The sequence below is a fragment of the Microcebus murinus genome, chromosome 16 (genome assembly GCF_040939455.1).
Source record: "Microcebus murinus isolate Inina chromosome 16, M.murinus_Inina_mat1.0, whole genome shotgun sequence".
NCBI lineage: Eukaryota > Metazoa > Chordata > Mammalia > Primates > Cheirogaleidae > Microcebus > Microcebus murinus.
The window spans coordinates 35204527-35230821 of NC_134119.1; the positions used below are offsets into that span (position 1 = coordinate 35204527).

At 54.6% G+C, this 26295-nt stretch overlaps 1 protein-coding gene across 1 annotated transcript; it reads left to right on the forward strand.

The window, feature by feature from the left end:
• Positions 1-19927: 19927 nt before the first annotated feature.
• On the forward strand, positions 19928-24858 carry SLC32A1 (solute carrier family 32 member 1). Its single transcript, XM_012755200.2, has 2 exons — positions 19928-20557; positions 22773-24858. The coding sequence occupies exons 1-2, from the start codon at positions 20165-20167 to the stop codon at positions 23958-23960; spliced, it is 1581 nt and encodes a 526-aa protein (XP_012610654.1). The 5' UTR covers positions 19928-20164; the 3' UTR covers positions 23961-24858.
• Positions 24859-26295: the final 1437 nt, after the last annotated feature.

Genomic DNA, 26295 nt, shown 5'->3' on the forward strand with positions numbered 1-26295 from the left:
TGGTAAGCAAAACAGACATTGGTTCTCCTCTAGAGATTCAGAATTCAATCCAATTTAGGCCACTCTTGGCTCTTATATTTAGGGTGCTGAATGTTCTACAAGTCTTTGGCGTCAAGCACTCTCTGGGCTATCCTTGTCGCCAGAAGTTCTTCTATATGCTCTCCGTAGTCCATCTCCCACTCCCCAGTCACTGTCTCAAACATCACCTCATTCTTAAGCTCCCTCTATGAGAACTTTCCTGAATCTCTCTGATTTGGTGACCTTGCTTTTTACATCTCTGCAAAAACAGAGGCTATTAGGCCTGTTAATTCTGAACAGTGAAGTTACACCAAATTTGGCATAAGAGCAGAAGAGACTGTCCCCCACAACAGGTGGGTTCTTCCTTTAGTTCTGAAATAGTCTTACCGGGGAACTCAGATGGGTCTCAGTATTGCCATCTTTTAAATGGGTGCTATATTGGGTCAGTGTTTCTAGACATTGTTGTGTCTCGACACCTTTATGAATCTTACTGAAGCTCTAGACCCTCTCCTCAGAAGAGCTCCCTTGCACATACTTACCACTGACAGTTTCAAAAACCATGGACTCCTCTGAAGCCCAGTAAGAGCTTGTGGATTAGATGAACTCTACAGACCTTTTCAGATTTTTGGCCTAAGAATTGCCGATCTTCAGCCTGAGCAACATAGTGAGACCCCATCTCTACAAGAAACAGAAAAATTACCCAGGTGTGGTGCTGTGCACCTATAGCCCCAGCTACTCAGGATGCTGAGGCAGGAGGATTGCTTGAGCCTAGGAGTTTGGGGTTGCAGTTATGATGATGTCATGGCACTCTAGCCAGGGAAACAGAGCGAGACACTGTCTCAAAAAATAAAAAATAAAAAAAAAAATTTCAAAAAAGCAGCCCAGGCCCAAAGTGGCTGAGGAAAATGAAGGTGGCATTGGAGGCCCTGGGTGAATCTGTTTGGGAGTGTGGCGTGTGGGGCCAGACCACCGTGGGTCGGAAGTGGATGGGAAGAAATGCGGCAGGTGTAGACCACTCTCAGGAGAGGGGAGTCCGGCTGGGAGGGGAGGGGGAGACAGGAAGGAGGCCACCAAGCAGGACAGAGCCTGGCCTGGGCCCGGGCCTCCCACTCAGGACGTGCAGAGCAGAATCTGCCTGGCAGAGGCTAGTTCTCAGTTCCAGAAGGAAACCCCATCCCCGAAAGTGCCAAGTGAGGCTGAGACACAAATATTTGTTCGGCTTCTGCCCTTCTTGTTCAAACAGGGCACTGGCTTTGGGGGATGGGGGCTGGCTGCTGCAGTGAGCAGGGAGAAGTCAGTGGAGTGGGGGAGGGTGAAGGAGGAGCCCCCCAGGCCCACTAATGAACCCCCAGGCTCCCGAGCCACTGGAATCCATTCGCACATCAAAGCAGCTAAATAACACCCTGGCTGCTCTAGGAGACATCTGTGCAAACAAAGCCAGCCTCCCCTCAGACTCCATTGCGACCCTGGCGCCCGCCTGCTCTGTCTGATGCAGTGGAGTCAGTCAAGACAGCGAGACAGCGAGACAGGGCTGTGTGTGACTGCCTCTCCCCGGGCCACCAGACGCTGTGTTGTTGTGGGAGGGTGTGTCGTTATGTCATGGCCATCGCTGTGTGTCACTGCAGGGCTGTGATCTGCGGGGGGTTCTTTTCACCTGTGTGTAGGAGTCCACACGTGCTGCTGTGGACTCGTGTGTGTGTGTGTGTGTGTGTGTGTGTGTGTGTGTGTGTACACACATGCATGCATGTGTTTGTGATGCTGTCTTGCTGTGCAACTGTATTGTGTGGTGATGCCACCACAAGACCACATCACATGTCTGGGACCACGTGTTGCTCTAACCGTGTTTCTTTCATTCTTCTTTTTTATTTCATTATTTTATTTTATTTCATTATGTTATTTTTTATTTTCATTATGTTATTTTTCATTATTTTATTTCATTATTTTATCTCATTATTCATTTATTTTATTATTTATAATGAAGAGCTGATTTTATTGAAAGGCCTGGACACATTTTAAAGTGGTACTTTTAAAAAATTTCAATAGATTTGAGGCATACAGTGCAGTTTTGTTACACGGAGATGTTACACAGTGGGGAAGTCTGGGCTGTTAGGATAGCCATCACCTGAACAGTGTACATTGTACCTATTAGGTCATTTTTCCTCCCTCACCCCCTCCCATCCTCCCACCTTTGGAGTCTCCAGTGACTATCACTCTATCTGTACTAATCGTGTTTCTTTCCATGCTGTGACAATCTGTGTGCCCAGGTGTTACTGTGGGATGGCGCATCACCGTGTGTGATTGGTGGCTCACTCTGAGACGCCTGCTCTGTGTGTGCGTGTTAGTGCACACGCACTGCAAAAATTATCGCTGACTTTGCACGTGGCTGTATTATGCCGTCTGGCTCTGAACAAAGGTACCTGTGCAAGGGTGTGCCTGCGTGTGACCCTGTGAACTGGGTATCGTGCCACACATGGTGAAGTCTTGGGGGAGCTGTGTGTTTTAGTAGCACACCTTGCTGTGACCACTTGTGTGAACAGAAGGACCTAAATCTTTGACTTCCCTTCCCCGTGGACCAGGGCCACCCTGAGGAGCATCTGGCCAGATGTGACGGGTGTGGATGGACGGGAGGTGGGGTGAGGCCCACTTCTCCTCAACTGTTAGGTAAAGGTCCAACCCTAAATCCCGGGAAGGTTCAGTCCAGGTCGGTGGCACCGCCAGGGAGGCAGCCAATCCAGTAGCTGGACCAAGAAGGAGGCTGGCGGGAAGTGAGGTGGCCAACCGGTGGCAACCACAGGGGCGAGTGGTCAGGTGGGGGCAAGGGCAGGGCCTGGAGATTCCAAAAGTGGCAAATCCCTGCTGCCTCAGTGGGGCTAGACCAACAACTCCCACACGCTGCAGGTGCACTTGGGATGTTTGTTTAAATGCAGATTCCGTGGCCCATAATCAAAGGTTCTGATTTAGGAGGGCCGGGCAGGGCCCTGGTATCTATATTTTTACCAAGACTCCTAGGAGGTCAGAGGACCACGCTTTAGGGAACACTGGATTCCAGGAACCCCGCAGGAGAAGGCCCTGGGAACATCGGGCACAGTGAGGACGTCGAGGTGAAGAGGAGGAGAGCGAAAGAGGAAGGAAAGCAGAGAGGGGAGAAAAGATGGGGGAAGGCGACGTAGACGTAGCAGGCGTTGCTGGTGCCCTGCCGGTACCTCCTGAGCACACGTGGTCCGGCTTGCGCCGGAGCGCATGGGCTCTCCCCACTGTGCACGGGCGCCTGGCAGTTCATCCCCCGAGCAGCCCCCAGCCAGTGAGGATAGGAGTGGAGAACCAAGCCCAGCTCCCTCGTCCCTTGAATGGGACAGCTCAGATGTCTGTTCTATGCTGTCCCCCAGAGTTCCCCCAGCAAAACACACACTCAGTGACCCATCCTGTTTGTTTCCTGGCTCTCTTCCTTTCCCTCTCTCACATGCTTACTGACCTGCTGGTGTTTTCTTGACTCCTTCACCAAACAATCTGTTAGCACTCACCTTCTCAATGTTGGCTTTTCTAAGAAAGCCGAGCTGACCAGCTGGAGAGGGACTGGGGAGGGGAGTCTCAGGCTCCTCCCCCACTGGCTGTTTGAGACCCTTCCCACTTTGGAAGGGCTACAGCTGCCTGCATAGACCCCTGAGGAATAAATGGTGGCGGTCTTCTCAGTACACCTGCTTCCTCTCTGGTCTTTGAGGTGCCTGATCATTTTGATCGATCCTTGGAAGTTTCCATTTCCGAAGCATCGTTCTTGAAGCCACAGGCTGTGGCCCCCACGCTTGGCAGTCAGCAATTGCACTCTAAGGCCCTTCCAAGGCTGCCCCTTAGCCCGGGCCTGGGGACGCGGCAGCAGACCTGGGCAGACTCTGCCAAAACCCCCAGCAGCTCCAGTTCTGGAAGCCTCCTTCCAGCGCCATCTGGATGGAATTCCTCCGTTCAGGCTGTGTTTGGGGCAGCGTCTGCATGGTCAGATGTTGCTGCTCTTTGGTAAACCCAGCCTGTCTCCCTCGGGCAGCCACGCCATCTGCTCTGGCAGTTTTACGCAGGAATGTACTGCGTGAAAACAGACCCCTCTTTGATGGGACCCAGCTTCCCGAAGGTCAGCCCCTGGGAGTAGTTTGTTCCAGGGTCACTTCAATGACAGCCTGTGACAAGTGCCCAGTGCTTCCCAGCTTCTACAGCACCATCCCAGCCTCTGCCCTAATGCTGGAGAGTGGGGGCTCTGGGTCTGATCCATGGGTCTTTGCTAGAACAGCAAATGAGTTCCATTTCAAATGCCACCATGATGAAGGGGTGGCTGGCTGTCTGGGGCACCATGGTGAGAAGAATCCTGACACTGTCTGGACTCAGAAGAAAAGGTCATGGAGTGGCTTGATGATGGCCTGGAGTGGCAAAGGGCAGCAGACTGCTGATGCCCACCCCACATGCCCTTGGCCATGGCCAAGCTCAGCTGGGGCATTGGTGGGCAGTCCCACGGCCTGCTAGCAGCTGCCCATCTTGGGCACCCAGTTCACTCTCTCAGTCTGAGGTCCTCCTCTGGTGCCATGAGAGCCAGCCCAGTTCACCAGCAGGGCAACATGGAAGTACCAGAGGTTTATTAACCCCCTGGGGGCACAACCTCAACCCATAAGGGATGGGGGTCAGAGCATAAATGCCCCAGTTCCCTTTCCCTTGGTGGGACAATGCTCAGGCACATTCTACACCATTCCTCAGAGGGTCTCCAATGGGCCTGAGCCCCAGTTGCCCACAGTGGTGACTTGCCATTAGCACACCCTTCGCTGGCTCCTCCTAGCCCCGCATTGCCTGCCCCATCTCCCCTCCCCACTCCCCCACCGTGCCTCCTGGGGCCACCTCTCATGTAAACCGCCTGCACCCCAGCCCTTGCTAAGACAAGTGTGCTGTCTTAGCACACATACGTCCACCTCCCAGCCTGTAGCGAGCAGAGACAATACTTGGTGGCATCACCTCTGCCAGCACCAGGAGCTGGGGCTGGGAAAGGAGGACAGAGGCCAGTGGGCCAGGGCTGTGGCCTTTGAAAGGCCCAGGCTGGTGGACACCTAAGGCAGAAACGTCAGCGGTGTGCTGAGTCGTTCCATGCAGGGCAGGGTGGAGAAGGGCTCGTGTGCCTCCATATGAAGAGGCTAGCGAAGGCTTTCTGAAGGAGGTGACATGAGCTGACACTTACTTAGGATGGGAATTAGTCTTGTCCTTTGTGTCCATGATATGGTGTCAGCTCTTCTTCCAGGAGGACTGTCGTCACCTCCTACTTCCTGAACTGGGTGGCATTTCCCTGGCATTGGCTGTTTCGGCACGTGAGCCTCTCCTTCACAGCCCTCCATGGCACAGGACTACTTGGGGGATTGTTTGGCGGAGTGTCCAGCTCCCGCACAAGATCACAAGCTCCATGAGGGCAGGGACTAGGCCTGGTTGTCCCAGCCACAATGGTGACCAGGAAGTGGGCTATTTGCTCAGACCTGACAAAGCCTGGCTTATGACAGTTCAGGATCCTCTAAGACGCAGATCTGGGAGTTCACGATTAATCAGATGCAGTTTGGTGACTTTGTGTTGAGGACCTGGGTCTTGGAACTCTGGAGATAATGAGACTGTATTTCTCTGTGGCTCAAGACAGGGCCTCGGGGAATCCTGGCCTTAGAGGGGAAGCCTCCAGCTTCAGCCTTTCTCACGGGTATCCTCATCAGAGCAATTCTCAGCGGCAGGATTTTTAGGACGTAAGTCTTGGCCAAAACACAAGCTCCAAAGTGAGGATGGAGGATGTCAGTACAGGCACCCACCATCCCGCGGCGGCAGAACAAGTAGGGTACCCCTCTGGCAGGGGCCCCGTCCCAGACCTCCAGGGCCCAGAACCTCCCGCTGTCTCCTTCAAGCCTCCTGCCAGTTCTGCTCGGAGTCACGCCAGGTCTTAAGAATGCAGCAGCTTCTTGGGGTCCTTTAATTCTCCTCTCAGTTCCAGGCCAAGCTTCCAACTTTTGGTGCAGAGCTCCCTAAGCTCTGGCTTCAACAGGGTAAACTCGCCCCTTTCTGTGGGCCCCTGTTGGTCTCTAGTTTAAGGTTCCGCATTTGCTTGTAATACCAGAGGTGTCAGCTAACCCCGAGCATTCATCTCCAACCCCAGAGAGGTGAAGGCAGCATGCCCAGTCCCTGGCACTCTCCCCTTCGGCACCCAGGGCAGTCATCACTAGTTAATCATAACACACTCAGCCTTAGAATCAGGACTCCTGCAAGCCACTTCCAAGATATTGGGAAACCTAAGTGCATTTGAGCATATGTTTTTGGGCCCAGATGATAGCAATGATGATGATGATGATAAACTTATCTGCAGATGTACCTTGTGGTTTGAGGCTTGCAAAGTACTGTCAGCTCTGTGCCTCCATAGCTCATCCCTGCACTGTCCAAGATAGGTAATTGTACTATTCAGGCCTCTTTAGGTTGTACATAATAATTTTTTCCCAATCATACTAGAAAAGAAAACCCACTGAGAATGCTGATGTCTAAACCTGGGTCACATCTCTGTTCCTGGGGTCCCCAGGGTTGGCCCTGCCCATCCCACACAGACTAAGGGGGATTATTATGAAATCGAGGGAGCAGGTGGTTCCCTAAGAGAATAGATTCTGGAGGTCCAAAAAGCACAAATCCACAAGAGTCTGATTGCTTCCCCGCTTTTTATAGAGGAGGAAAGGGGTGGTGCAGAGATGGCAGGTGCCCTGCCCAAAGTCACTCAGCCAGTGAGGGCAAAAGCCAGGACTAACACCCAGGGTTCCGAAGCTGGGAGTTCAGGATGCTCTTCTCATCACTCGAGCTGCTTCTCAGAGGCTGCAGCAAAGTGACCCTCACTACCGTCAAGAGACCCCATGGCGGAGTACTGAGGTCTTCAGTGATGCTGGTGAGCATCAGTGTCTATCAAGGTGGACAGATGGGGCTTCTACTGATGTCATGTCCCCTTCCAAAATAGCTCGGGCATGGATTCAGAGGGGGAGCAGAGACTCCCCCTCCCCCAGCCAGCAGCCAGCCCAGGCCCAGGCAGAGCAGTCCTGCATCCTCCCAACTAGGCGACAGCAGGAGTCCAAATAGGCAATTAATTACTGCCTGGCGGCCGCTGCCCCCTCCTCTTCTGCTCAGCCGAGTGTGTAATGGAAATGGGACCAAAACAGACTCCCCTGTCCGGAGGGATCCGGGCATGCCCAGCAGAGGCTGAGCTACAGGAGAGCAGGGAGGCCGGGGGCTGAGAGGCAGAGATAAGTCTATCAAAATGATGAGTTTCCCCTGCCACCTCCCCCTCCCCTTTCCCTGCTGCCCTTTGGCTGCAGGATAAGATGTTTCCAGTCCCTGCTCCAAAGCGTTCCCTCCCTGGCAGCCTGAGTGTAGTGCTGGAGCTGATTTCCGTCTTAGATAATACTAATGACAGTGTATTAGGCAATGTCCTACATACTTCACAAGCATCATCTCTTCAAATCCTCGAAGCAGTCTGGGATGTAATTTTGTATGCCCATTTTGCCCAAGAGAAAGGTTGAGACCCAGAGAGGTCTGAATGCCACTGGTCTGAACTGAACTTTTCTTTTTCTTCCCTTTGGCCACACACTGGCCAGTCTGCCCATCTGGATGTCCAGGATCAACCAGAGAGGTATGATGACATGGGTAGAGTACCCAGACCCATTTATGTCACTTACTACTTATGTGGCTGAGAGAAGTTACTTAACTTCTCTGTGCCTCAGTTTCCTTCTCTGCAAAGTGGTGATGATGGTCATATCCACCTCATGGGGTTTCTATGACAGTGTTAGATGGGAAGCATCAATCAATGGTAGCTCTGTGGCTTCAGAGGGTAGATGCTGTAATCTTTGTTCTATGGTAGCATTAAAACTATAAATGCACCAGGTGTATAACGTGGATCCTAATACATAGTCTGTCCCCTGCACACATGACAAAAATCACGAGTAACTAAGAAACATGTCCTTCACAAAACTGCAGGCACATCCTGAATCCTCTCACTCTGCCTTCCGGCATGCCTCACCAGCCGCAAGCTCAGTTGGGGATCTGTTTTCCGTTCTTTGTGTTGAGAACATCACGGGAGTTTTTGTTTGTTCCCAGAATAGCCACTTAAATTCTGATGATGGATTTGCTTTTATAAAACTTAGACATACTCCCCTGCCAGAGATCCTTAGAAGTCCCCCAACCTAGTTGAAAATCACTGCCCCAGAATGGGGGAAATTGATTACCCCCACCCCAACTTCCAGATGGGCAGACTGGCCAGGGTATGGCCAAAGGGAAGAAAAGAGAAAATCCAGTTCAGACCAATGGACTTCCAAAAGCAAGGCACAGACACTACGGTGAGCCAGCGACTGCCCCTCCCTCATTTGGGGTTTACTAGGTGTGTGTCGTCTTCCCCCAGCCTCCAGCCCGGGGCAGGGGGCCTGGGCTAATTCATTTCTGCCACCCCAGCACCCAGCAGGGGGGACCAGCACAGAGCAGATCAGTGAATGCTGCATAAAGGGACAACTGAGGAACGAATGCATCGGCATTGCTATTTGAAGGAAGCAACAGAATACTAAGCTTATGGAGAAAAGGAGGAAGGAGAGAGTACTGCCCACTCCCAGCTCCTTAAAAATGCTGAATAATCTCTACACTCTTATGTGAAAGGTCCCCAAAGACACATTGTTAAGTAAAAAAAAGCAGAGTATACAACAGGTGTAGAATGTGTTGTCTTTCGTGTAAAAAAAAAAAAAAAGGAAGAGGACAATAAGAATAGGAATTTGTATTTGCTTATATAGTTGTACTCGTGGAGTAGACAAATGAGAGGCTACTTAGGAAACCAGTCACAGGGCTTAGGGGAGGATGAGAAAATGGGTGGTTAGGAAACAGAAGTTACAGGCAGACTTTTCACTGTATACATGGTATACATTTTTTTAAAATTTCTGAACCACACGTGAAATAAAAAATAAATGAAGAAAAGGAAAACAAAAATATATAGAAAGTTTCTGCTCCAAGAAAAATGCTGAATAAGATTCACCTCCTTGCTGGAAGCCTGGGGAGGGAAGGGAATGCTTAGTTAATAGCTAGTCACACTCATCTTCTCGAGGGTTCAGTGTGATTAAGGGCTTGGAGATCTCCCAACTTATTGATCTCGGACCAGAAAGCATTAGGTGAATTCCCAGGAGCCTTGAGCTTTCTGAAGTTGTTTCTCTAAACTCCACATCTCTCTTGCCGGTAGCCAGTAGCCTCTGCACGCTCCCACGATGGCTCGATGGCTGGGGGCACAGCTGGTGACAGCTACAGGGGCTGGGGAGATCAGGACAGAGCTCTAAGAGGGAAGGGGGCCCCCCTCTGGAGGAAGCAGGGAGGAGAAGCTCAAAGGCCTGAACACAAGAGGCCAAGGAGGCAAAAAGAATGAACCTTATCCCTGCCTTCGTGGCACCTCTCCCTGACATCCACCTCCTGAGAAAAGTTGCAATAGCCAGCATCTTGCAGAGCGACCTCCGCAAGTCTTGGAATCAGGGTGGGGGTAATCTCACATGGGCGTCCCCTGACGCCGGGATGACACTTGCAATAGCCAAACTTGGAAATAGCACAAATGCCTTCAAGGAGCACCAAGGGCCCGAGGGCTGGGCCCCCGCACCATGGACGGGGAGAACAGGGTGGGGGGTGGTCGCAGCACCGCAGTTGGGGTCAGAGTTGCTTCTGCCGCCAAAGGGAGGGGGCCAGCTCCTGGGTCTGGCTGGCCTGAATCTGAGGGGCCCGGGTGGTGTCCAGGTACTAGGATCTCTCCCTGTCTTTGGGATCTAGACTCAGAGACCCGTATGGACTTTTACTCCTGCCATTGAAGGACACCCTCTGTTTGAGGCCTTTGGTAGCACCTTCATTTGGCTTTTACCCCTTAGCATGGCGGGGGGCTCCTAACCCTTTGGTGACTTGCATGTTGGTAGACAAAGTAGCCCGGCTGTGAGTCCCTGAGAAGAAAACCCCAGCCTTGGTCTGCAGCTGCCAGGACCAAGGCAGCCTCCAGCAGGCGTTGCAAAGCCCCCTCCTTTGAGCACTGCCCTAGGCCTGCCATCCTCCTGGCTGGGGCGACAGGCCCATCCGGGGCATGGTCTCCTGGGCCAGTTAATGCCCTTTTCTTAACAGGGCTTGTTCCTTGAAACCGATCCTTATCTTTGGCCTGATCTCTGGTGGACTCCAGCCTCATGTACCCCACCTGCGAGGACCACCATCCTCTTAGGCTGAATATGGTCAAAGCTGAGAATAATAATAATTACAACAGCAATAATAATAACAGTACTAACCACAGCTGCCATTTACTGAGTGCTTACTATATAATAAAAGACACCAGACTCCATGTACGTTATCTCATTTGATCTTCACTACATATCTTTTCATTTAATCCTCTCCGCCACCTTGAGAGGTAGGTCTGATGATCCCCATTGTACAGATGAGGAAACTGAGGCTCTATCAGGTGAAGGAGTCTCCTGGTCATACATCTACAAAGTGGTGGAGCTTGGATTTAACCTCAGCTCTGCCTGCCTTGAAAGTGTGTGTTCTGAACCACAGAAGTGAGAGTAATGGGAGCTGGGGTGAGAAGATGTCGCTTCCTGCAGCCAGAACTAAGAGATCAGTTGAACTGCTGGAGAGGAAGCTGCTGGGGCAGGCGGGGTGGGGCACACGGGGCCTTGGAGGCGGCGACTGGGGGAGTCTGCATCTTACCCTGCGGGCAGCTGGGTGGTGGGCAAGGCCAGAGCCAGCTAGACACTACCAGGTGACCATCAGGCCTATAGACACAGGCTGCAGCGGCCAGGATGCCAGTGCACATGCCCGAGGGTCCTGGAGCTCTGGGTGACACGTGCCTCCCGGGCCCCGCTGTGTGTCAGAGCCCCCCCTGGGCTGGGGCGCTGGAGTGAAAGAGCCAGGGGACTCAGACTCTCTTCATCTGGAGAGAGGCCCAAGCTGGGATTCTCAGCCAATCACCATGCCGTCCCTAAATGAGCCATAATGACTCCTGATTGCTCCTTTGTCGCTGGGCTGGCTCTCAGAGCCACTTCCATCTGAGGCTGAGAGTGCCACGCAGACCAATGTGCACTGCTGGTTTCCTATTTTAGGATGAACACGTGTGGTGGGGGCTGGGCGCCCCCAGCTCTCAGATCCAACAGGCCGGCACAGGGAGCATGGGGTGAACACAACCGTCCCCACAATGGGCAGGACTTCGCAGCTGGTGACGCACTTCTTGGACCGTGGGGGCAGGTCCACGTGCCCATTCCACTAATGAATAACTGAGGCTCAGAGAGGGGTTAGTATATGAGATCACAGGGAGCAGACAATGGAGCCACATGAGGTTTCATTCATTAATTCATTCCCCCAAATGTTTATTGAACACCTATTATGTGTCAGGCATCGTGCTAGGTGCTAAATATAAACCCAGAGCTTTCCCGATCATGACAACAATGACAACTGCTAGTGCTTATTGTGCATTTACTGTGTGCCGGGGGCTTCAGTACCTACGTTCCATGCACTGTCTCACCAACCCTCCTTCAAGCACAGTGAAGTACAGGGAAGCAGGCACTCGGGTGGGGCAGGAAGTGTTTCTGTCTGTCCCCATCCTGAAGGTTGGCATATGCCAAAGGGGTTTTCAAACGGCAGTGTTCGAAGGGAACAGGGACTGAGGGGCTAAGGAGAGGAGAGAGGGTCCAAAGGACAGGGGTGGCCTGCAGAGGGTGACCATGGGGCAACCACAGGAGAGCTGATCATCCCTTGGAGGGTGGGGAGCCCTGGTGGACCGACGAGGATCGAACGTGCGCACACAGCCACGACTGCGCTGTACTGAAATCCTACCCGAACACAAAGTAAAAGCCTCCTCCACATCTTCCTTTGGACTCTGTGTGCAGCTCTGCACACTGCCAAGTTTAACAGTGAATGTCCCACCCCCCCTTCCTCTGCTGCGCACAGCTCTAGGATACTCATTGTCATCCCCATTTAACAGATGAGTAAACTGAAGCAGAGAGGCCATGAGTCACCCGCCCAGGGTCACCCAACCAGCAGTTGGCAGGGCCGGCTCTAGAGCTGAGCTCTGTACTAACGTCCCCCCCCACCACCAGGGCTGGCCCTGGACTCAATGGTCGAGAGGCCACGCGGGGGCTCTTGGTACCTGCCAGGCAGTAGATGGAACAATCTCCCCCATCACTGTGAAGCCGCCAGCCCCTCCCCCTCCTTCGTCTCCCCCTCCCCACGTCCCAGCTCTGCTCAGAGCTATTAACCAGGTCACACTGGCTTGTCCCAGTCCAATAGTTTCCTTAATTGCCTTTTTATAGCACGTCGTACAACTGTTCATTACGCTGTCATATTTCCCCTCGAAGGCAGCCGTGGGGGAGCAGAACTGAGGATGGGGACCCGTCCAGGTGGCAGGGGCTGTGTGCAGGGCACCAATGTGTGAAGCTTATTTTCTCCTTGGTCAGAATGAATTAAACGCGTGCTTCTCATACTTGAGTAATACGCAAGCCACTTTTAAAGGGGAAAAACAATCACAGCCCTCTGCCAACAATTGACAAATTATCTTTATTATGATTTTACTGAAATATGTGCAAACATAAAGCCAGGTATACACTCCTTATCCTTTTAGTGTGCTACACAACTGGAAAAGCAAAGACAATATATTTATATCAATGCAATACAAACAAAGCTACAAAATCAGAAATTTCAAAATAATGTGGATAATTTAAATGTGATGGATGGTGTGTTGCTAAAATTAAATTGCACTTGTACAGTGAACATGGTTCTTAGGCTTCGGCATTTAGCCCCCCACTGTTCTTTTGTCACAAGGCTCGGGGCAATTAAAGCAGTATTTGGTCATTCAGGAGATCTAGAATCTGTGGGTACATTTTTTAAGATATAAAATAATATCATATAAAATGAACCAATTCTGAGAGAAAGCTCACACCCCCAGGTTAGGAAACAATAAATGTTCCAGGAGCCTTTATCAGCCATGCAGGTCTAAGCCATCGTATGGCGAACAGCTGTGTGTTCTTGGTGCTGGAAACCTCAGGACACTGGGCCCAGCCCACCAAGGCCAGACCTCACCCAGGCTTTAGGGAAATCCAAAAGCTCTTCTGAGCACTTCCTGTGTGCCTGGCCCTGTGCTTCCCCATGCCCTGTCCCAGGAGTTGCCTATATAGTCAGGAGGGAGACAGGAGCGGCCCCGAGTGGAGATACACACCAGTCAGTGCAGGGAGGATGCTCGAGAGCCTGCAGGGATATGTTTGGCCAGAGAGAGCAGATCTCGATTGCAGACCTCGGAGCCCACAGACCCAAGCCCTTCCGGCAGACTCACTTGGAGTGCTGAGGTTATAAGGGCAGCTCTGATCCTGGGTTTGAATGCTGGACCTGCTATGGCCTAGCTGTGAGACCTTGGGCAAGTCACTTAACCTCTTTGTACTGCAGTGTCCTCATCTGTAAAATGAACATGAAACCAACCCATGTTCCCGGGGATGTTGTCAGTCTTGTGGATAATGTAACACAGGCAAAGCACTTCGCCTAGAACCTGGCAGAGAATAAGCATTTGCTAAATGTTAACGCTGACCGCTCACCTGCCTCCAGCTCTCAACAAACTTAGAAGAGGAAGAAACTTCTAGATTGGGCCGTCAGGATGAAGGCCATGGACTTGCCATGCACTTTAGGGGATTTGGAACCTTGTGCAATATTTTGTGTGTGTTTCTTGAGAAAGAATCTGCAGTTTCATCAGATGTCCACACGGGCTGTGACCTAGAAAAATCTTTGGTCACTGAGCTAGGTGAGGGCTGGCGGTGGCACTCAGTGTCTTAGTCTGCTCAGGCTGCTATGACAAAGTGCCGTAGCCTGGGCAGCTTAAGCAACAGGAACTTATTTTCTCACAGTTCTGGAGGCTGGAAGGCACACATCAAGGTGCGGCAGGACTGGATTCTAGAGAGGGCTGTCGTCCTGGCTTGCAGGTGGTGGCCTTCTCCCTGCGTCCTCATGTGGTCAAGGGAGAAAGAGCTCTCTGAAGTCTCTTCTTAAAAGGACACTAATCCTATCAGATCTAAACCCTACCCCTGTTGATCTTATCTAACCTTAATTACTTCCTTAGAGGCCCTATCTCCAAACACAGGCACATTGACAGATATGGCTTCAACATAAGAGTCTAGGAGAGTGTCACAATTTGGTCCATAGCACTCAATGAGGGGGGTTATTCTAGATTTGCATGGGGCAGGTTTTGACCAGCAAAGGCTGACCCTTGAAGCTTTTAACTAAAGCCAGGATCACTTGCAGCTCCCCTGGCCCCAGCGACCCAAGATGCCCCCCATCAACGTCCTCCTGCAATGTGTCCTTGAATCTGGCTGTGCACCCCATGCCCATTATGAGCAAAAATCACATCCCACACATGCCTGTATGACTGGCTTTCAGCGCATAAAGGCCAATCCATTTGGAAGAGCTACAGAACTCAGAATTCAGAGCTGGACTCTGGCCGTTGTACATGTGTTTCCTCAACTCATCACGCTGATTTTCATGGGAGAAAAATGGTTTTATGACACGGACTGAATTCAACCCATGAATGTTTATTCAGTGTCTACCATGTGCTGGGGATGCGGTGGGGACGAAAGTTGATGTGCTTCCTGTCTCCCAGCACATTTGGAGGCTGCGTTCTCAGAGAAGGGCAGGAATCACTGGTCTAACCCACCCATCACTTCCAGGGCTCCCCCTTTAGCTTCTCCTGGTTTTAAAGGCTGCAGAGGGCAAGGCGGGGTCCCCAGTGTCCTGCTCCCTGGCTCCTTCTCAGAGCTCTCAGCAGAGAAGGAGTTATCCTAGAAACACAAAAGTCATGACATCCAGCCTCCCTTCCCCTGGGGGCAGGACTCCCCTGGACACTGTCTCTGATGGGGCATCCAGCTTCTGCCTGCACACCTCTGGAGATGGGGCGCTCACTACCCGTGCAAGGAAAACTGCAATATGTACACAGTCGTTCATGTATTTTAATACGTCTTACCTAAGCTAGCAGAGGCGGCACCTACATGGTCTCACCTGATTTGTCCTACTGAAGAGAGAAGAATTGGTGTCTTTGTTTCATGCATGGGAGGCCCACTTGGCACCTTCAGCCTTGTTGCCCCTCTTGTCCATTGCACCCAGGGACACGGCATCAGGAAATTGGGTTCTGGTTTGGGGCAAGGTGGGCATGGCTTCCTCCAGCTGTAGAGACGCCTTACCCATGCCCCAGCTCCAGCAGGCTTGGGGTGGGGGTGACCTATAGAGCCAGTGCTAGTCCCCTCAGCAGGAAAGGGCTCACAGACAGACTTTGCTCTGAAAAAGGAGGGCTCTGAGCCACAGTCTGGGGACAGGGAGGGGGAGGGGTGTGTCTGTGATCATTCAGCCCCGAAATGATGCTCATGATGTTGGCTTTCCAGGCCATTAATTCAAGGATCCCATGCCCCCCTTCCCCCATGTTGCTGTCTGCTCTGGGAGATAAGCCCAGTTCTATTTAACCCTATTTATTCCCCCAAAGTGGTCTCCATCTCTGTTAGCCAGGCGTTTAACCCCTGGGTACTGAAGGCATGAAAGACAGAGAGATTGTGCTCATGTGGGGTGGGGGGTGGGGGTGTAATTCACTCATACTCTGGCCCAAGGGTCTTATCCAGAGCCCTCCTGATCCAAAATCCTGATCCAGAAGCACTCACTTCACAGTGCTTGGCAAGAGTCCTGGGAGCTCCTCACCTGCTCCTCTAGGGCAGCCCAGGTCCCCCCAAGATGGTAGGACTCTGTGTGGCCCTGGGAGGAGAGCATCCCTCACCCCCTCCCAGGCTGGGCAGCGACGGCTCCTCGCCCCCACCCACCCCCACCCCCGCACACACCCTCCCAGTCCCCTGTTTCTTAGTCGCAAGATCTGGGTTCTGGCATCACGCAAAGAGGAAGGCTGGGGCACCTCTGCCTCTTTTGTGTCCTGCTGGCTGGTGGCTCACTCTGGCACACTTGCTTCTGTCTCCCTGCTGCCCTCTCCTTGTTCCCCCGTTTTATGCCTCCCCTGCCCCTTTCCTCCCTTTGTTCTTTCCTCTGTCAGTGATCACGAAGGCGCAGTCCTGACTATCGGTCTCAGTGTGAATCTCTGTGTGTGTGTCTGTCTGGTTTCTTGTGTCTGGGGGTTTGCCAGTGTGTGTTTGGCTCTCCATGGGTACACCTGTCCTTGTACTGCTGTGCGTCCAAGCCCGTTATCCGGGTGACTCTGCCCATGTGGACTGACCCGCCAGTGTCTGTCCTGGTTTCTTTGTGTGGCGGGCAGTCTGGGCACAAATCTTGTGTGTGTCTGTGTGCTGGCCTGTCCTTGGCCTGTTGTGTGTCAGTCTGTCAATCTGTAAATCTACCAATGTACTTGAATTTGTATGTTGGTCTTCACTTCTTTATGCATCTATCAGCGGCTTGTCATCCTCTGTGTGTGAGTGTACATGTATGATGTATTTCAACTCAGGGGGCCAGGCTGCTGCAAAGTCCTCTCACAGGGGTGCCCCTAGAGGAGCTACTTAGGAGAATTTGGAGGTCGATAGCTTCACTAGAGCACAGCCCAGCTCGCTACCAGCTAGGTAAGTCATCCTACTTGTCTCCTGGGCTGCCTGCCCTACTCCTGATGTCCACTCCCTTCCCTCCAGGTCAGCTCAGGACTGGAACAGCAGGGATAGAGAGAGGCAGGGCAAAGACAGAAGAGCATACCTTCCAACTCACTCGACTCTCAGATCTAATCACTGGCTTTTTCTTGTACACTCACTTCCCCCCACCCGGTAAGAAATAGCCATTGGGCTTAGTAACAACAATAATAAATATTTTATAATAAAATGAAATAATTTCTACCAAGTATTGGGCACTTAGCATGTGCTAAGCATTTTATATACAGGATCTTACTGACTTCTCTCAATAATTCTATCATGCTGTTATTATTTTCACATTTTAGTTATGAGGAAATGGGAGCTAAGAGAAGTTCAGAATGTGGTCCGATGTCACAGAGTTAGTATGTGATGGAGCAGAATTTTTCAATAAGAAGTGGGCTACTTGGGAGCTTGTCACACCTGCCTTCAGCCTGGGAAGAGGCATTTATTGGAAACAGCAGGAAAGGAGGGAAATAGGAGAGTTCCTTCCCCGACTGCTGGCATCTAATTGCAGCCAGAGGGACTGGAATCTGATTTTGAATTTCATTTCTTTGGAGAGGTAGGTGGAAAAATTCCAAACAAGCACCAGGGAGAGAGGATTCAAGGATGAGGTGAGGTCACGGAGGGCAAAGCACACACCGGAGGGAGCCTTGGGACTCCTGGGCTCTAGCCTGGCCTTAATGTAGACTCTATATGGCCTTGAGCAGGACACTCACTGCTTGGGCCTGAGTTTGCTTATCTGCAAAGCCAGGATGAAAAGTGAGGCTCTGCTGGGATGTTTTAGGGATGGCTTAAACATCATGGAAAGGAGAGTTGGAGGGAGTCCTGTCTGAGGTCTCCCTCAGACCCAGGAATTGGAGTGGGACTGTAGGCAGAGACCATGTTTGTGATATCTTGATGGTTCCCCAGATAGCCAGACCTGAGTCACATGCAGTAAGGGCTGTGAAAAGGTTCATTAGGTGAAAGAATAAATGACCCCATTTCTCACTGATGAAAGACCATCACAACCCACCTTGGGTTCCAGGTATTAATGACCATCATAAAGGAAAAGGAAAGTGAGCACTTTAGACTCACTTGTCAAAGGAGGTGTCAATGGCCATCTTAAAATCTGGGTATGTATGTGGTGGAGGGAGGCACCACAGAGGCACCTAGCCTCTGCCCAGATCATGGCACATGGGCCAAGAGAATTTCACCAAAAACAGAAGGGGAGGGGACAGGGATTTAGGACGTGGAGCTCCTTCTCTACAGGAATCTAAGGAAAAAGATCTTTCTCTCTCTTCTGCAGCTGGGGATTGGGATATGCGGGTCTCTACATAGGGCAAATCTGTGGGATGGGGCATCAGTTCTATTTCAAAGCCTCTTTGGAGGAGAAGATCTCTGTGTTTGAGGAGGAAAAATCTTTCCTGTCTTTGTTCTGAGTCCTATCATGACTTAAGAGTGTCTTTGTTTGGGAGAGGACTCTATGGAGAGATTTATTATTATTTTTTCCCTGCCATAGTGGCTGGAGACTAGAGAGTTTCTGTCTTGGCTCCCTCCAGGCAGGAGGTAAGGGTTTTCTAGATCTCCTAAGGGAATTTAAGAGGGTACCTGGAGATGGGTCAGGAGCATCTCTTTCCAATCTGGTGGATGAAGGTTCCCTATCTGGAGAGAAGCCTTCTCTGGGAGACTGAGGCGCTTGGGGTGGAAGAGGGTGGAGGGGTATAGAGAGGGAAGCCTGTCTTGTCTTGGCAGTTCCAAACTCTCTGGTCAAAGCCCTCAGGCCGCCCTACTTGTGCGCTGACGTGAGCTAATCTAGAAATACTGCAGGGGAGGAGGAGACTGGGATTCCCAGGGAGAAAGGGCCCCGGGAGAGGGGAGACTAGGGGCCCCTTCCTTTTTTTGTTTCCTTGAGTCTCTCTGCCTACCCCCTTCCCCATTCCAGTCACGGCGCTACTTCTCTACCTAGACCGGGACTGCCAGTCCAACCCTGCGGCTTACAGCTTGGGAGCCTGGCTCGAGCCCATGCAGAGTAGCGGACCCGCACGGAGACAACTACAAAGGGATTCACATAGGCACAAACGCAGGCAACCCCATTTGTTAACACACGCAATCCAGCACACAAGCTCCGCACCCGCACAGACTCGAATGCACACGGTTACCAAATCTCACTCTCGGAGTCCACACAGATCCAGCATCAAGCAGAATCGGATCCAGTATCAGTCTTTGTCCCTGGATCATTCGCTCACTCGCGCTCACACACACGTACCCCACTCAACGCAAACAGTCCAGGCTCTCCAGCCCGGGAGCAGGGGCCGAGCGCACCGCGCGCCTCCGCGTGCTGGGCCCGCAGCGCTGAGAGCCCTTTTTCCCTCCGCGCCCGCCGCCGGCTGCGCCCCTCTCCGCACGGGCATTCGCAAACCCGCCACGAGGCTGCCGAGAGGCGGCCTCCTTCCAGCCCCGCCAAACGAAAAGAAAGCGAAAAGCCAACCTTTCGGCTCCATTCTGCACACATTTGGAGAGCCCTTGGTGGCGAGCGACCTGCAGACTCGCTTCCATCGCGGCGTCCCTGGACGGGCGGAGACAGCCCGGGTGACCGAGCCCCCCAGCCTAGGACTGAGCCTCCTTGAGAGAGAGCCATGCCAGCCACCTCTGCCTTCGGGGAGGACTTGCGGCCAGGTTTAAGCGCGAGTGATGGGTGCCAGGGAGACAGACTGACGCCCGGACGACCCGATCCATCGGAGACAGGTAACTCTGTCCTGCTGGCTTTCTGGGCGCCCAGACCAGTCCTTAGCCAGGGAATCTGGGGCCGCACATCTCTCGGACTCTGGAGGAGGTGATTCGGGGGCGGAGGACGGCGAGAGTCAGCCCACCCCGGCCCCCTCCCTCCCTGCGGCGGCGAGGTGGGAAGGGCCAGGATCCGAGCTTAGCGCCTCCCCCAGAAATGCAGCACTTCGCCCCCCTCACCCCCGCCCTCGGCGCTCCCTCTTTCCCGTGCTCCCTCCCGCCTCCTTCCCAAGGGCGCCCTTCTCCGGCCCCCCTCACGTCTGAATCCCTCCGTGCCCCCTTTCGCTTCTGCTTGCCCCCTCCTCAAGCCCCGTGCCTCCCGGTGTTTCCCCTCTCCAACCCCCACCCCCGCACCGCCTGATTCCGAGGGGCGGGAGCGCACGGGGCTGCGCACGGGAGGGGGCGCCGCGCCAGCTTCGCGTAGCTGCTCTGACGCCGCCGCCGCCGCCGCCCTCCGCAGCCCAGCCTGCGCCCCGCGGCAGCTCCGCAGTGCTCTTGCCACCGTCGCCGCCGCTCCGCCAGTCCCGCTGCCCGCCCGCCCGCCCGCCCGGTCCGATCCGAGCGAGCCTCGAACGCCTGCCGAGAGGGTCATGAGCCAGAGCGCCCCGGGGCGCCGCGGGGACAGCAAGCGGAGATAGCGGCCTCGCGCCCGCGGGCCCTCACAGTCCTGCCCCGCGTCCCCCGCATCCCCGGCTCCTGTCCTTTCCTCTGGTCCCGCCGCCGCCATGGCCACCTTGCTCCGCAGCAAGCTGTCCAATGTGGCCACGTCCGTGTCCAACAAATCCCAAGCCAAGGTTAGCGGCATGTTCGCCAGGATGGGTTTTCAGGCGGCCACGGATGAAGAGGCGGTGGGCTTCGCGCACTGCGACGACCTCGACTTTGAGCACCGTCAGGGCCTGCAGATGGACATCCTGAAAGCCGAGGGCGAGCCCTGCGGGGACGAGGGTGCTGAACCGCCCGTCGAGGGAGACATCCATTATCAGCGCGGCGGCAGCGCTCCCCTCCCGCCCTCGGGCTCCAAGGACCAGGCCGTGGGAGCTGGTGGCGAGTTCGGAGGCCACGACAAGCCCAAGATCACGGCGTGGGAGGCGGGCTGGAACGTGACCAACGCCATCCAGGTGAGCGCGGGATTCCCAGCTCTGCCTGTGCCCTCGCCCCCAGCTCAGCGTGCCTGGCTGTGCCCCCAACGGTCTCCCGGTGATCAAGGCCTTGGGAACCCCTCTGGTAACCGAGAATCTCCCTTTCTTCTATCCCTCCCAGCCAGTGTGGGGACCTGCGCCTCTGGCGGCGCCTCCCGCCCTGATCCACTTCCCCTCCCGCAGCACCAGCTGCAGAACAGCTAGGCTGAGGTCGGTCAGAGACACCTGTCCAACACTGCAAAACCTAGGGAAACGAGGGGAGCAAGCGGGGAGGGATGAGGGAGAAAGAAAATCAGGATTGGAGGGAACGGCATCGCCTTGGACTCTGGAATGGATTCACAGCTGCATTTTCTGACGGAAAGGAGAGGGGGAAATCTCTGAGCCCGGAGTCTCCTCCCCCGACACACGCATAGACGCGCACACGCACACAGGCAAGCACACATGCCCACAGCCCCCCTTCCCACGAACAATCGCGCAGACACAGGCCACATGACATGCATCTATATATAGGCCATGGTACTATCCCCAAATGCACCTGCATACACCCCTACATTCCCACGCACAGAAGCACATACCCGTACATACCAAGCACACACATACTCGTTTCAACATAACAAGCACAGACATGCACACACTCATGCAGACAGGACCCAGCCTGCTCCTTCTGGTGCAGCCCTGTTGGAGACATACAGGCTGACACACAGGAACGCACACACGTGTGCCCACACAAACACATATGGTCCGCGGTACTCCTGTGAGCACAGACTCGCCCCTCTCGCCTGAAATCCCGGCTGCACCGCAAGGAGGCAGCCAGCCTTTTCCGCGTGACCCTGGCGAGGCCCCCTCCAGAGGCTAAGAAACGGCTGGCTCTCTAGGCCCATCACCTCTTCCCTTGCTCCCAGCACCCCACTCCCCACCAGGCGGCGCCGGACTCCGCCGGAGCCTGTTTGGGGCCTTCACAACGACCCCCAGTGCAGGCAGGGGCGGGCGGGTCACGGTTTGGGGGCAGAGGAGGCTTCAGCCCTGCGGCTTGTCCCTGGAGCGCAGGATCCCTGGGGCGCAGAACGCAGGTTTCCTGGGAGCGGCAGGCCGCCCACGGGTTGCTGGGGGTCCTGGGCTCAGCGGGACTCCACCAGTCCCTGCACACTAGATGTCCCGACCCAAGGCTCCTTCTGCTCCAGGGTCCAGAGAGATGACCTTGAAGGACAAGGGACCAGGGACCCTTGGATCTGGGGGCCGAGACCGCCTTCGTTGTTGTCCACACCTTCCCCAGGGCGTCTTTCAAGGCCTCGTTCGGCAGGCCCGGAGGGAGGCCAGGGCAGGAGGCTGGGGGCTCGCAGGCCTCTGGGACCCTAGATTTCGTTAGCGTTTCTTCCCCATGTAGATGCAAACCCTACTTCCACAGCGCTGCCTGTCCCAAGATTTGGCTTTGGGGAGGGGAGCTCCGCATCCCGCCTGCCTCTGCCACTTCCACTTAGCACCCTGCCTCAGGACCCGCCCCCACCCAACCCAACTCCGGCGTGTCCTAGGACTCCCGATTTCCAACCTCGCCTCCTCCCTCCCTGCGCCCGGTTCCCCACTGCCCTCCAGCACCTTCACGTTCCCTCTGCGCTCGCCTCCCCTTGCTTCGCTCCGCCTCCAGCCCCTCTTCCTCTCAGCCCTGTCTTCCTTCCCTCCCGCTGCCGCCTTTAGCGTTTCCTTCTTGGGTTTGGCCCTTAGACGTCCGCGTTTCCCTCCCTAGCTTCCGTGCACCCCATTGCAGCCCCACCTTACAACCCGTGCCACTCTCCCAGGCTCAGGCCCGGCTATCTGTCTCTTCTCTTATCCTCCCTCGTCCCCATTTCTGGCTCTGTCCCCCGGAACCACCCTAAGTACCTCTACATTCCCCTTTCCTCCAGGGGCTGCTCCTTATTCTCAGCCCCTCCAGCCCCATCTCCCAGCCATGAGCGCACCTTTCCTTCCATCCTTAAATACCTCCCTCTCCACCTTGGACTCCACACCCAGGCTCTGAGTTAGGCCCCCCTCAACCCCCATTGCAGACTACTCTTAACCTCGCCTCCCGAGTGGCTTAGGCCCAATTCTCAGTCCCCCTAAGCGCCCCCTTACGACTACAGCTTTGAGCCCCGCCCCCAGGTCCCCTCTGCCGCGGCGCGGCCGCTGAGCGCCCCCGTCTGGTTGCCTCTCCGCTCCACAGGGCATGTTCGTGCTGGGCCTGCCCTATGCCATCCTGCACGGCGGCTACCTGGGCTTGTTCCTCATCATCTTCGCCGCTGTGGTGTGCTGCTACACCGGCAAGATCCTCATCGCGTGCCTGTACGAGGAGAATGAGGACGGCGAGGTGGTGCGCGTGCGGGACTCGTACGTGGCCATAGCCAACGCTTGCTGCGCCCCGCGCTTCCCCACGCTGGGCGGCCGCGTGGTGAACGTGGCGCAGATCATCGAGCTGGTGATGACATGCATCCTGTACGTGGTGGTGAGCGGCAACCTCATGTACAACAGCTTCCCGGGGCTGCCTGTGTCGCAGAAGTCCTGGTCCATCATCGCCACGGCCGTGCTGCTGCCTTGCGCCTTCCTTAAGAACCTCAAGGCCGTGTCCAAGTTCAGTCTGCTGTGCACTCTGGCCCACTTCGTCATCAACATCCTGGTCATAGCCTACTGTCTATCGCGGGCGCGCGACTGGGCCTGGGAGAAGGTCAAGTTTTATATCGATGTCAAGAAGTTCCCCATCTCCATCGGCATCATCGTGTTCAGCTACACGTCGCAGATCTTCCTGCCTTCGCTGGAGGGCAACATGCAGCAGCCCAGCGAGTTCCACTGCATGATGAACTGGACGCACATCGCCGCCTGCGTGCTCAAGGGCCTCTTCGCGCTCGTCGCCTACCTCACCTGGGCCGACGAGACCAAGGAGGTCATTACGGATAACCTGCCCGGCTCCATCCGCGCCGTGGTCAACATCTTTCTGGTGGCCAAGGCGCTGTTGTCCTACCCGCTGCCATTCTTCGCTGCTGTCGAGGTGCTGGAGAAGTCGCTCTTCCAGGAAGGCAGCCGCGCCTTTTTCCCCGCCTGCTACGGCGGCGACGGGCGGCTCAAGTCTTGGGGGCTGACGCTGCGCTGCGCGCTGGTCGTCTTCACTCTGCTCATGGCCATCTACGTGCCGCACTTCGCGCTGCTCATGGGCCTCACCGGCAGCCTCACGGGCGCCGGCCTCTGCTTCTTGCTGCCCAGCCTCTTCCACCTGCGCCTGCTCTGGCGCAAGCTGCTGTGGCACCAAGTCTTCTTCGACGTCGCCATCTTCGTCATCGGCGGCATCTGCAGCGTGTCCGGCTTCGTGCACTCCCTCGAGGGCCTCATCGAGGCCTACCGAACCAACGCGGAGGACTAGGGCGCAGGGGCCAGCCCCCGCCGCGCTCCCGCGCTCGCTCCTCCGCCACCCACCCCACCCCCACCAGCCTCGTGCGCCCTGCCGCCGCGCTTGGGAAGCCAAGCTTTAAACATCTCTGGTTCCTAGTTTCTGATTATTGGGGATGGGGGGGTGGGAGGGATTAGGGATTCATGATCCGTCACGTCTGCGTTTCTGTTGTCCTTCCTTTTCCACAACACTCAGGTTGGAGGGGGAGGCGGGGCGCATTTGTGGGCAGGGTTTTCTGTCCTTCCAGGAGGGGCCCTGACAATTTGATTCCAGTCACCGAGGGGGGTGGGAAGGGAGAGAGAAGGGGCACAGCTCACAGGCGTGGAAACTTGACCTTGGGGGGACATTTCACATCCATCCCGTGCTCAGAATCTACAGCGTCCAGCCATTTCCAGCAAGAGCGCTTCCCGTTCTGGAGACGGTTCGACCCTGCAGCGGAAAAGGCTGATCGGGAAATCCATTTCGGGTGGGCGATTTTCCTTCAACGAAGCCGGGAGGCGAGAAGCCGCGGCGGGGCCAGTTTGCCTGCCGGTTTTCAGGAATCCAAACTCATCTTGTGCAATTTATTATCAGGTTGTGGAACTGTTCTACTGTGCGTGTGGTGTGCTCGTGGTGAATAAGATGAAATGTATTATCAGAAAAAAAAATCTATCTCTAATTTAGAGTGCGGTGCATAATTATATCCGCAAATAAAGAAGAAACAAAGGCGTGCGCGGCCTCGTGTAGGTTCTGTACGTTCGCACCAGCCGGGATCCCCTCGCGGTGGGCGGTGGGGGAACCGGCTCCAGCCGGTGAAACAGGAGGATGTGGAGGAGCAGGTGTGTTTAAAGGGTTCCAGGAGGGCTCCAAGGAGCTCCGAGGTTGGTTTGCACCAAGAGGAGGTTCTCCAGGGGTTCAGAGGAGGAGCATGCAGTAGCGGGCCCCTCAGCTGCCAGAAGAGTTTGTTTTTGAATCTCTTCCCCCGGGGCGGATCTATTTGAGAATTTGGCGGGTGCTCTCAATCAGCAATCCTGGGGGGTTCGCGGGGTGGGGGGGGAGCTTTTATGTACAAAAACCTACAAGTTTGTTCAACAGATATTTGAACACAGCCCATCAGGGCTGTGGCTGTGTTGCATGCCAGGACAAACTCAGCCCCTGCTGTCCTGGAACTTACAGTCTACTGGGGCGGGGAGTGGGGGGGTCAGGCCATAAAGAAGGACCCGCAGAAATCCACAACATGACCGCAGCCTGCGAAGAGACCTATAAAGGACGTCAGAAGTGAGTTGAGTATTTCACCAAGCCCCGAGGGTCAGCTGCCAACCCAGCTTCAAGGGCGTCTGTGACCTAGGAGAACAGCCCCTCAAGTCCAAGCTCAGGTTTGCACAGCCACAGCAAAGAGATCTGGGGCTCTCTAGAATTAAGAGCCTGGAGCCATTTAGGTCCCAGTCTCCCCTGATCTTGGGGGGACTGTTTGAGAATGTTATTTGCCTGAATTACCCAAAAGATCTAGTTCCTTTTTGTGCGGATCCGATTGGATCCCAGCACCTGCGCTGCCTGTGGAGCACCCATCCAAGGATTGTTGAAAGGTCAGGGCCGGGCTGTCCAGATGGGAGCTGGGAGCGCAGGACTGCTGGGCTGTTCCCGGGTCCTCTTTCACTGCGAGAAGCCACCACCGAGACAGAGGCTCGTTTGGAACGCTTTCTCCAGTTGTGAATGGTGCAGGGCAAAGAACCCTGGGAATAGCCAAGTAGGATGTGTGTTTCCCCCTGCCTGCTGCAACGGGCATGTGAGAGAGAGACTATGTGCAGATATGAGTGTGCGGTAGAGGAGGCTGTATCTGTGCACTGAGAGAGCCTTGGCAAATGTGTGGGTGTGCTCCGTGACGCGCCTGCAACAGAGGTGACCTCGCATCACCCTGATTCTGCAGCCACACAATAGGAGTGGAAGGGGAGGAGGATAGGATTTGGTGCCCTTGGCGGCCACTGAGGCTCTAAAGCTTTTTAAATGGGCCATTTGAGATGTCTGCTACCGTCCCCAAATTCCCCAACAAATTGCGCATTCAGGATCCGGGAATTAGCCATAGGGTCCTTGGTTTCCAGTCCCTCTAGGACCACTGATGTTTCCCAGGTCCGCAGGTGGGCGCTGATGGCTCAACCTCCTGCCCCACCTCCCTCGGCTTCTCAGAGGGTTTGTGGATCCTAGGGTGCACTTTCTGAGCTCAGTCTGTAGCCTTCAGATAAAGCCCATACTTCTACAGGGGAAGGGAAGGTGGGAACGCCAGGCTGCACCAGCTCTGTCCTTCCCATCCTTAAAAGGACAAACACGACTC